Below are 12746 nucleotides of genomic sequence, written 5' to 3'. Positions count from 1 at the left end.
TCTGTGGCAGACACACTGTTATGGGGGATCTGTGGATGAAACTGTTATGGGGGATCTGTGGATGACACTGTTATGGGGATCTGTGGAGGACACACTGTTATGGAGGATCTGTGGATGACACACTGTTATGGGGATCTGTGGATGACACACTGTTATGGGTGATCTGTGGATGACACACTGATGTGGGTGATCTGTGGATGACACACTGTGGAGGGGGATCTGTGGATGATACTGTTATAGGGAGATCCGTTGATTGACACATTGTTATGGGGATCTGTGGATGACACTGTTATGGGGGATCTGTGGCGGACACTGGTATGGGGATCTGTGGATGTCACTGTTATGGGGGATCTGTAGAAGACACACTGATATGGAGGATCTGTGGATGACACACTGTTATGGGGATCTGTGGATGACACACTGTTATGGAGGATCTGTGGCAGACACACTGTTATGGGGGATCTGTGGATGAAACTGTTATGGGGGATCTGTGGATGACACACTGTTATGGGGATCTGTGGATGACACACTGTTATGGGGGATCTGTGGATGACACTGTTATGGGGGATCTGTGGATGACACACTGGTATGGGGATCTGTGGAGGACACACTGTTATGGGGATCTGTGGATGACACTGTTATGGGGATCTGTGGATGACACACTGTTATGGGGGATCTGTGGATGACACACTGTTATGGGGATCTGTGGATGACACACTGTTATGGGGGATCTGTGGATGACACACTGTTATGGGGGATCTGTGGATGACACACTGTTATGGGGATCTGTGGATGACACACTGTTATGGGGATCTGTGGATGACACACTGTTATGGGGGATCTGTGGATGACACACTGTTATGGGGATCTGTGGATGACACTGTTATGGGGATCTGTGGATGACACACTGTTATGGGGATCTGTGGATGACACACTGTTATGGGGATCTGTGGATGACACACTGTTATGGGGATCTGTGGATGACACACTGTTGTGGGGCATCTGTGGATGACACACTTTTATGGGGGATCTGTGTATGACACACTGTTATGGAGGATCTGTGGATGACACACTGTTGTGGGGGATCTGGGGATGACACTGTTAGAGGGGGATCTGTGGATGACACATTGTTATGAGGGATCTGTTGATGACACTTATGGAGGATCTGTGGTTGATGCACTGGTATGGGGGATCTGTGAATGACACACTGTAATGGGGGATCTGTGGATGACACACTGTTATGGGGGATCTGTGAATGACACACTGTAATGGGGGATCTGTGGATGACACACTGTAATGGGGGATCTGTGGATGACACACTGTTATGGAGGATCTGTGGATGACACTGTTATGGGGACCTGTGGAGGACACACTGTTATGGAGGATCTGTGGAGGACACACTATTATGGGGATCTGTGGAGGACACACTATTATGGGGGATCTGTGTATGACACACTGTTATGGGGGATCTGTGGATGACGCACTGTTATGGTGGGATGTGTGGATGACACTTTGTTATGTGGGATCTGTGGATGACACATTGTTATGCGGGATCTGTGGATGACACATTGTTATGGGGGATCTGTGGATGACACACTGTTATGCTGGATCTGTGGATGACACACTGTTATAGGGGATCTGTGGAGGACACACTGTTATGGGGATCTGTGGAGGACACACTGTTATGGGGATCTGTGGAGGACACTGTTATGGGGTTCTGTGGAGGACACTGTTATGGGGATCTGTGGATGACACTGTTATGGGGCATCTGTGGATGACACACTTTTATGGGGGATCTGTGGATGACACACTGTTATGGAGGATCTGTGGATGACACACTGTTGTGGGGACCTGTGGATGACACTGTTATGGGGCATCTGTGGATGACACACTTTTATGGGGGATCTGTGGATGACACACTGTTATGGGGCATCTGTGGATGACACACTTTTATGGGGGATCTGTGGATGACACACTGTTATGGAGGATCTGTGGAGGACACACAGTTATGGGGGATCTGTGGATGACACTGTTATGGGGCATCTGTGGATGACACACTTTTATGGGGGATCTGTGGATGACACACTGTTATAGAGGATCTGTGGAGGACTCAGTTATGGGGGATCTGTGGATGACACTGTTATGGTGGGATCTGTGGATGACACTTTGTTATGGGGGATCTGTGGATTACACATTGTTATGGGGGATCTGTGGATGACACACAGTTATTGTAGATCTGTGGATGACACACTGTTATTGGGGATCTGTGGAGGACACTGTTATGGGGATCTGTGGATGACACTGTTATGAGGGTCCTGTGGATGACACACTGGTATGGGGATCTGTGGATGACACACAGTTATGGAGGATCTGTGGAGGACACACTGTTATGGGGATCTGTGGATGACACTGTTATGGGGGATCTGTAGAAGACACACTGTTATGGAGGATCTGTGGATGACACACTGTTATGGGGATCTGTGGATGACGCACTGTTTTGGAGGATCTGTGGAGGACACACTGTTATGGGGATCTGTGGATGACACTGTTATGGGGGATCTGTAGAAGACACACTGTTATGGAGGATCTGTGGATGACACACTGTTATGGGGATCTGTGGATGACGCACTGTTATGGAGGATCTGTGGCAGACACACTGTTATGGGGGATCTGTGGATGAAACTGTTATGGGGGATCTGTGGATGACACTGTTATGGGGATCTGTGGAGGACACACTGTTATGGAGGATCTGTGGATGACACACTGTTATGGGGATCTGTGGATGACACACTGATGTGGGTGATCTGTGGATGACACACTGATGTGGGTGATCTGTGGATGACACACTGTGGAGGGGGATCTGTGGATGATACTGTTATAGGGAGATCCGTTGATTGACACATTGTTATGGGGATCTGTGGATGACACTGTTATGGGGGATCTGTGGCGGACACTGGTATGGGGATCTGTGGATGTCACTGTTATGGGGGATCTGTAGAAGACACACTGATATGGAGGATCTGTGGATGACACACTGTTATGGGGATCTGTGGATGACACACTGTTATGGAGGATCTGTGGCAGACACACTGTTATGGGGGATCTGTGGCTTAAACTGTTATGGGGGATCTGTGGATGACACACTGTTATGGGGATCTGTGGATGACACACTGTTGTGGGGCATCTGTGGATGACACACTTTTATGGGGGATCTGTGTATGACACACTGTTATGGAGGATCTGTGGAGGACACACAGTTATGGGGGATCTGTGGATGACACTGTTATGGGGAATCTGTGGATGACACACTTTTATGGGGGATCTGTTGATGACACACTGTTATAGAGGATCTGTGAAGGACACACAGTTATGGGGGATCTGTGGATGACACTGTTATGGTGGGATCTGTGGATGACACTTTGTTATGGGGGATCTGTGGATGACACACTGTTATGGGGATCTGTGGATGACACACAGTTAAGGAGGATCTGTGGAGGACACACTGTTATGGGGATCTGTGGATGACACTGTTATGGGGGATCTGTAGAAGACACACTGTTATGGAGGATCTGTGGCGGACACACTGTTATGGGGATCTGTGGATGACGCACTGTTATGCAGGATCTGTGGCGGACACACTGTTATGGAAGATCTGTGGATGACACTGTTATGGAGGATCTGTGGATGACACTGTTATGGGGATCTGTGGAGGACACACTGTTATGGAGGATCTGTGGATGACACACTGTTATGGGGATCTGTGGATGACACACTGTTATGGGGATCTGTGGATGACACACTGATGTGGGTGATCTGTGGATGACACACTGTGGAGGGGGATCTGTGGATGATACTGTTATGGGGAGATCCGTTGATTGATACATTGTTATGGGGGATCTGTGGATGACACTCTTATGGGGGATCTGTGGCGGACACTGGTATGGGGATCTGTGGATGACACTGTTATGGGGGATTTGTAGAAGACATACTGATATGGAGGATCTGTGGATGACACACTGTTATGGGGATCTGTGGATGACACACTGTTATGGAGAATCTGTGGCGGACACACTGTTATGGGGGATCTGTGGATTAAACTGTTATGGGGGATCTGTGGATGACACACTGTTATGGGGATCTGTGGATGACACACTGTTGTGGGGGATCTGTGGATGACACACTGTTATGGGGAATCTTTGGATGACACACTGTTATGGGGATCTGTGGAGGACACACTGTTATGGGGATCTGTGGATGACACTGTTATGGGGATCTGTGGATGACACACTGTTATGGGGGATCTGTTGATGACACACTGTTATGGAGGATCTGTGGAGGACACACTGTTATGGGGGATCTGTGGATGACACTGTTATGGGGGATCTGTGGATGACACACTGTTATGGGGGATCTGTGGATGACACACTGTTATGGGGATCTGTGGATGACACTGTTATGGGGATCTGTGGATGACACTAAATTGTGGGTCCGGTGGATGACACACTGGTATGGGGATCTGTGGATGACACACAGTTATGGAGGATCTGTGGAGGACACACTGTTATGGGGATCTGTGGATGACACTGTTATGGGGGATCTGTAGAAGACACACTGTTATGGAGGATCTGTGGATGACACACTGTTATGGGGATCTTGGGATGACACTGTTATGGGGGATCTGTAGAAAACACACTGTTATGGAGGATCTGTGGATGACACACTGTTATGGGGATCTGTGGATGATGCACTGTTATGGAGGATCTGTGGCGGACACACTGTTATGGGGGATCTGTGGATGAAACTGTTATGGGGGATCTGTGGTTGACACACTGTTATGGGGATCTGTGGTTGACACACTGTTATGGGGGATCTGTGGTTGACACACTGTTATGGGGGATCTGTGGATGACACACTGTTATGGAGGATCTGTGGATGACACTGTTATGGGGGATTTGTGGATGAAACTGTTATGGTGGATTTGTGGATGACACGGTTATGGGGGATCTGTGGATGACGCACTGTTATGGGGGATCTGTGAAAACTGTTACGGAGGATCTGTGTGAATGACACACTGTTATGGGGGATCTGTTGATGGCACAATGTTATGTTGCATCTGTGGATGACACAATGTTATAGGGATCTGTGGATGACACACTATTGTGGGGGATCTGTGGATGACACATTGTTATGGGGGATCAGTGGATGACACACTGTTACGGGGGATCTGGGGATGACACTGTTATGGAGCATCTGTGGAGGACACTGTTGTGGGGATCTGTGGATGACACACTGATATGGGGGATCTGTGGAAGACACACTGGTATGGGGGATCTGTGGATGACACACTGGTATGGGGGATCTGTGGATGATACTGTTATGGGGGATCTGTGGATGACACTTAAGGAAGATCTGTGGTTGACGCACTGTTATGGTGGATCTGTGAATGACACACTGTAATGGGGATCTGTGGATGACACACTGTTATCGAGGATCTGTGGATGACACTGTTATGGGGATCTGTGGAGGACACACTGTTATGGAGGATCTGTGGAGGACACACTATTATGGGGATCTGTGGAGGACACACTGTTATGGAGGATCTGTGGATGACGCACTGTTATGGTGGGATCTGTGGATGACACTTTGTTATGTGGGTTCTGTGGATGACACATTGTTATGGGGGATCTGTTGATGACACATTGTTATGGGGGATCTGTTGATGACACACTGTTATGCTGGATCTGTGGATGACACACTGTTATAGGGGATCTGTGGAGGACAATGTTATGGGGATCTGTGGAGGACACTATTATGGGGATCTGTGGAGGACACTGTTATGGGGATCTGTGGAGGACACTGTTATGGGGATCTGTGGATGACACTGTTATGGGGGTCCTGTGGATGACACATTGTTATGGGGGATCTGTGGATGACACTGTTATGGGGATCTGTGGATGACACACTGTTATGGGGATCTGTGGATGACACACTGATGTGGGTGATCTGTGGATGACACACTGTGGAGGGGGATCTGTGGATGATACTGTTATAGGGAGATCCGTTGATTGACACATTGTTATGGGGATCTGTGGATGACACTGTTATGGGTGATCTGTGGCGGACACTGGTATGGGGATCTGTGGATGACACTGTTATGGGGGATCTGTAGAAGACACACTGATATGGAGGATCTGTGGATGACACACTGTTATGGGGATCTGTGGATGACACACTGTTATGGAGGATCTGTGGCAGACACACTGTTATGGGGGATCTGTGGATTAAACTGTTATGGGGGATCTGTGGATGACACACTGTTATGGGGATCTGTGGATGACACACTGTTATGGGGGATCTGTGGATGACACACTGTTGTGGGGGATCTGTGGATGACACACTGTTATGGAGGATCTGTGGAGGACACACTGTTATGGGGGATCTGTGGAAGACACTGTTATAGAGGACCTGTGGATGACAAAATGTTATGGGAGATCTGTGGATGACACAATGTTATGGGGATCTGTAGATGACATACTGTTATGGAGATTCTGTGGTTGACACACAGTCATGGGGGATCTGTGGATGAAACTGTTACGGAGGAGCTGTGTAAATGACACACTGTTATGGGGATCTGTGGATGGCACACTGTTATGTTGCATCTGTGAATGACACAATGTTATGGGGATCTGTGGATTACATACTGTTGTGGGGGATCTGTAGATGACACACTGTTGTGGGGGATCTGTGGATGACACTTTTATGGGGGGATCTATGGATGACACATTGTTATGGGGGGATCTGTGGATGACACATTGTTATCGGGGATCTGTGGATGACACTGTTATGGAGGATCTGTAAATGACACTGTTATGGGAAATCTGTGGATGACACTGTTATGGGGATCTCTGAAGGACACTGTAAAGGGAGAATATTAATCACCAATATTTATGCAAATATTGATAATTAATATTCATAAATGGGAGGAGCCGTCTATTGATAACTCCGCCCATTTATACCTTTATATAATAATAATACCTTTGCTATGCTTTACACTAATCACTACGCTAGCTGCAAGCGCCTTACTATCACTATACTACGGCGGCGACTACTAAAAACACCATACACTGCATTATGAACAATAAGGAATATTATACAATTATATCAGTCTAGCAATACGTTATATCTATATATATTCATGGTGGATGTTATGGTGGATCTGTGGCGGACACTGGTATGGGGATCTGTGGATGACACTGTTATGGGGGACCTGTGGATGACACACTGTTATGGGGGTTCTGTGGATGACACTGTTATAGAGGACTTGTGGAGGACACTGTTATGGGGGATCTGTGGATTACACACTGTTATGGGGGATCTGTAGATGACACACTGTTATGGAGGATCTGTGGATGACACTGTTATGGAGGATCTGTGGATGTCACTTTTATGGGGGATCTGTGGTCGGACACACTGTTGTGGGGATCTGTGGTTGACACTGTTATGGGGGATCTGTGGATGACACATTGTTATGGGGGATATGTGGCTGACACACTATTATGGGGGATCTGTGGATGACGAACTGTTATGGGGGATCTGTGGAGGACAATGTTATGGGGATCTGTGGAGGACACTGTTATGGGGGACCTGTGGATGACACACTGTTATGGGGGATCTGTGGATGACACTGTTATAGAGGACCTGTGGATGACACTGTTATGGGAGATCTGTGGATGACACAATGTTATGGGGATCTGTGGATGACACACTGTTATGGAGGATCTGTGGATGACACACAGTTATGGGGGATCTGTGGATGACACTGATATGGAGGACCTGTGGATGACACTGTTATGGGGATCTGTGGAGGACACACTGTTATGGGGGATCTGTGGATGACACACTGTTGTGGGGGATCTGTGGATGACACAGTGAGGCCGAGTTCACATGAACGTGTGTGACCCGTGTCCATGCTGCGGCCCACAAATTGCGGCTGCAATGCACGATCACCGGCCGTAGGTCAACCGCATCGGATCGCGGACCCATTCATGTTCTATCATTTTGCGGAACGGAAGTACGGGACGCAACCCCACGGAAGCACTCCGTAATGCTTCCGAGAGGTTCCGTTCCGTGCGGCCGTTCCGCAATTCCGGATTTGCGGACCCATTGAAGTGAATGGTTCTGCATCCGTGATGCGGAATGCACACGGACTGTGGCCGTGTATTGCGGCCCGCAATTTGCCACGGATCATACACATTCGTGTGAACTAGGCCTTATGGGGTGATCTGTGGATGACACATTGTTATGGGGGATCTGTAGATGACACACTGTTGTGGGGGATCTGTGGATGACACAGTTATGGGGTGATCTGTGGATGACACATTGTTATGGGGGATCTGTGGATGACACACTATTATGGAGGGATCTGTGGAGGACACTGTTATGGGGATCTGTGGAGGACACACTGTTATGGGGGATCTGTGGATGACACTGTTATGGGGGATTTGTGGAGGACACACTATTATGGAGGGATCTGTGGAGGACACTGTTATGTAGGATCTGTGGAGGACACACTGTTAGGGGGGATCTGTGGATGACACACTGTTATGGGGGATTTGTGGATGACACTGATCACCGTCTCTGTGCATCTGAATGCAGCTGGCACCTTTGCAACAGTTGGAATTCCATCTGTCACTCCTCCCCCTGACGCTGTCACTTGATTGTGTCTGCCTCCCTCTTTATATATAAGGCTCAGCCGTGAGCCGCCCCTTACCATTCAGTGTGCGGGGGTGTGTGGTACTGCAGGCTGCAACATGAAGACACTCAACACTCCGAACACCGGGCTGCTGCAGGGTGAGTGCGGGCACCTGGCACTGCCATGCTGCTTGCGTCCTCTATTATCTGGCAGATTTTGATTCTATGGGGCACATTTACTATGATGTTTTCGCCTGTTTTGGGTGGAAATAATGCTGTTTAAAACCTTTTGTTAGGTGCATTTAATACTGAAAGTGTGCCTGTTTGAGGCTTTTGCACCTCGTTTGAGAATTTTGAAGATTTAGACAAATTTTGCAATTGCCTAATTTTTACTCCACTCCAGGGTGGCTTATTTTAGTCAGTTTTGAGTAGTGACAACCGATGATTTTTTTGCATTAAAATTTGCAGTTTCTGTTAGATGTGCGACTTTTCACAGGTAATCTTTTCCTTTTTTCATGCGCATAGTAATTAGACCTGGCTAATTGGAATGGAATCACCTGACTAATACAAAGACGCCTCCTTCATCTGCTGCTGTGCGACTTTTAATAAATAGTCGGCAAAATACTGACAGCAAATCCACTGCTCCCGTCTAATTGAGGTCTAAAAAGCAGATGAGCTTGATGAGTGTGCCCCTATACGTTTATTTGCCATTAGTACTTAGCTGCTAATTAGTCATTGGGACAGGTACTGCTTATCTGTAATGCTTAAACCTGCAGTCCTGTGTAAAAGTACTTATTAGGCCCATAACTGATTCAGCTCTGCTACATTTGTGTAGCCTGCAACCTCTGACTGTTCAGTTGGGATGAAACTACAACTCTCAACATGTCCTGACAGCAACAATAAATGGTTATCAGTGCAGTTCCAATTTACAAATTTAGGTCGCTAGTCTGTATAATAGTCAGAGATGTAGCAGAGCTGGTTTTGTTCTGTGGGAAATGCTGGTCCAGCCTGATAATGAAGTAAAGCTGACGTGGACTCCGGCAGTTCTGTGTAAAAATACATGCAAGTCATGATTGAGGCCAGATACTACGGGATCATGCACACGAACGTATTTTTCTTCTGTGTTTTTTTTTTTTTTTTTTGCAGGTTCATATATGGAACCATTCATTTCAATGGGGCTTGAAAAACACAGAAATGACTCCGTGGGCATTCCATGTCCGCATGTCCTTTCTGCAAAAAAAAAAAAATAGAACATGTCCTATTCTTGTCCGTTTTAGGGACGAGGATGGGCATTGCTACAATGGATCTGCAAAAAAAAAAAACGGGCGCCACACGGATGTCATCCTTTTTTTCTTTTTGCGGATCTGTGTTTTGTGGACCGCAAAAAATACATACGGTCGTGTGGATGAGCCCTAACTCAGCTCTTCCCTTTGAATCCAGAGGGGGGGAAAAAACAGCACCTATACAACCAAAGAAACATTGCGAGTTTGTGAGCATTCATGTGTTTGATCAAGTGTGTGATCATCAGAAAACAACCTGCTGTTTAAATCACTTTATGTTTAGCATATTTTTTTTATTATTTTTGATTTTTTTTAAAAGTTTTTATTTCAACTAAAACCATAAAATCCTTCATTTTTCGCACTGGCCACTAAGCCTAATATTAGTCTCCACTTCTTGGTCTGTACAGATCACTTTACTGCAGTCATCTGCTTATCTGTCATTCTAATCCTGCCTGTAATGCTATCACCTCTGTGTACAGATAAGATCCACCATTCACAATAGGTGATGTAACAGCGTATCTATCCTTCCTTGTACAATGACCTCCGCACAGGTCACAGAGGATGCCCAGAAAACTCCCCCATAGGAGTCACTGAGGTCCCCTCCAGACCATTGTGTGTATGGTCCATGGGGCTGCTGTAAAGCCATTCTAATGCTTTGTAAATTCTGTTAGAACAGCTCAGGCAAGATGGCCGCCCCCGTAATCATGTTCAGGAAATAGAATTTAAAAAGTCTGTAATCAGAAAATAAAAAGAGATTAGAAAAAAAGGAGATGTTACAATATGGTTTTAACTGGCAGAATTTTTTTTTGGGTGATGACATCCCCACGTGGGAGAGCGTGGTGACATCATCGCGCAGGTCCTGTTTAGTGAAGATAGAAGCTGCAGCGCGGTCAAGTGGATGAGGTGAGTTATTTTTAATTTTTTTAAATTTTTATTTGTGGGGGGAGCCTTATGAGTAGTTATTAACCCCTTTCACGCAGTCCCCCCTTCAGTGAATGGGGGACTGCTGAAAGGGGTTAATAACTACCGTGAAGGGCCTAGCCGTCTGGGCAACCCCACAGATCATCCTAACCTATGGTCAGCCTAATTTAAAATTAAGCAAACCCCCCGACTATAAACTAATCACAGAAGTTGGAACCCATTACCCCCCCTTGTACTTGTTCCACTACTTGCAGGCTGTGCGGGCATGAGTTCAGAACTTCAGTCACTTCGGTCCGCAATTCTGTTCTATGACGCGTGATTCCGCGGGTCACGCACCGCAGAACAGAATTGCGGACCGAAGTGACTGAAGTTCTGAACTCATGCCCGCGCAGCCTGCAAGTAGCGGAACAAGTACAAGGGGGGGTTGGGGGATGATCTGTGGGATTGCCCAGATGGCTAGGAATAGCCTAATAAAAAAAATTAAAAAATACCAACAGCATAAATATTCGGGGCACTGGACAAAACATCCGGGGCTCCAGCCTCGAATGTTTTGACCTAACGACGCCCCTGCAGGGCAGGCCAGACAGGTGCAGGTAGTGGGAGACTCAATTATTAGGGGTACCGATAGGGCGATCTGTCACAAAGACCGGAATCGTCGAACGGTGTGTTGTCTTCCTGGCGCTCGAGTTCGACACATCGCCGATCGGGTTGACAGATTACTGGGACGAGCTGGAGAAGATCCAGCGGTCATGGTCCATATCGTAACCAATGACAAAGTTAGAGGCCGGTGGAGAGTCCTTAAAAATTATTTTAGGGATTTAGGTCACAAGCTCAGGGCAAGGACCTCAAAGGTAGTGTTTTCCGAAATATTACCGGTACCACGAGCCACACAAGAAAGGCAGCGGGAGATTAGGGGGTTAACAAGTGGCTCAAGAACTGGTGTAGGAAGGAGGGGTTTGGGTTCCTGGAGAACTGGGCCGACTTCTCTATCGGCTACAGGCTCTATCGTAGGGACGGGCTGCACCTCAATGGGGAAGGGGCAGCTGTGCTGGGGAAGAAGATGGCTAGAAGGTTGGAGGAGTGTTTAAACTAGGGACTGGGGGGGAGGGGAACTACGTTATAGGAGGGGAAGATAGTGCAGATAGAGACCGGGGGCAAGGTAGTGGGACTGGGGGAGGAATGGAAGGAGGGACTAGAACAGTTCAGAAGGAAAGGTGTAGGGTAAAAAATATACATAAACCTCTTAATTGTATGTATACTAATGCCAGAAGCCTGACTAATAAAACTGGGGAGCTGGAATTAGTGATGTGTGAGGAGGACTATGACATAGTGGGAATAACTGAGACACGGCTGGATGATAGCTATGACAGTGGGAATAACTGAGACATGGCTGGATGATAGCTATGACGGTGGGAATAACTGAGACACGGCTGGATGATAGCTATGACAGTGGGAATAACTGAGACATGGCTGGATGATAGCTATGACAGTGGGAATAACTGAGACACGGCTGGATGATAGCTATGACGGTGGGAATAACTGAGACACGGCTGGATGATAGCTATGACGGTGGGAATAACTGAGACATGGCTGGATGATGGCTATGACAGTGGGAATAACTGAGACATGGCTGGATGATGGCTATGACAGTGGGAATAACTGAGACATGGCTGGATGATGGCTATGACAGTGGGAATAACTGAGACATGGCTGGATGATGGCTATGACAGTGGGAATAACTGAGACATGGCTGGATGATAGCTATGACAGTGGGAATAACTGAGACATGTCTGGAGGATAGCTATGACAGTGGGAATAACTGAGACACGGCTGGATGATGGCTATGACAGTGGG

At 47.2% G+C, this 12746-nt stretch overlaps 1 protein-coding gene across 1 annotated transcript in view; it reads left to right on the top strand.

Moving 5' to 3' along the window:
• Positions 1–8773: 8773 nt before the first annotated feature.
• Positions 8774–12746, top strand: part of LOC120996509 (diacylglycerol O-acyltransferase 2-like) — a 320553-nt gene continuing 316580 nt past the window's right edge. Inside the window, exon 1 of the mRNA XM_040426448.1 lies at positions 8774–8850. Within this exon, the coding sequence (XP_040282382.1) occupies positions 8811–8850 (40 nt within the window). The 5' untranslated portion in view covers positions 8774–8810. The remainder of the gene's footprint in view (positions 8851–12746) is intronic.

This window comes from Bufo bufo, chromosome 3, assembly GCF_905171765.1.
Source record: "Bufo bufo chromosome 3, aBufBuf1.1, whole genome shotgun sequence".
In the NCBI taxonomy this organism is placed as follows: domain Eukaryota; kingdom Metazoa; phylum Chordata; class Amphibia; order Anura; family Bufonidae; genus Bufo; species Bufo bufo.
This window is presented reverse-complemented; position numbering and strand designations above follow the sequence as displayed.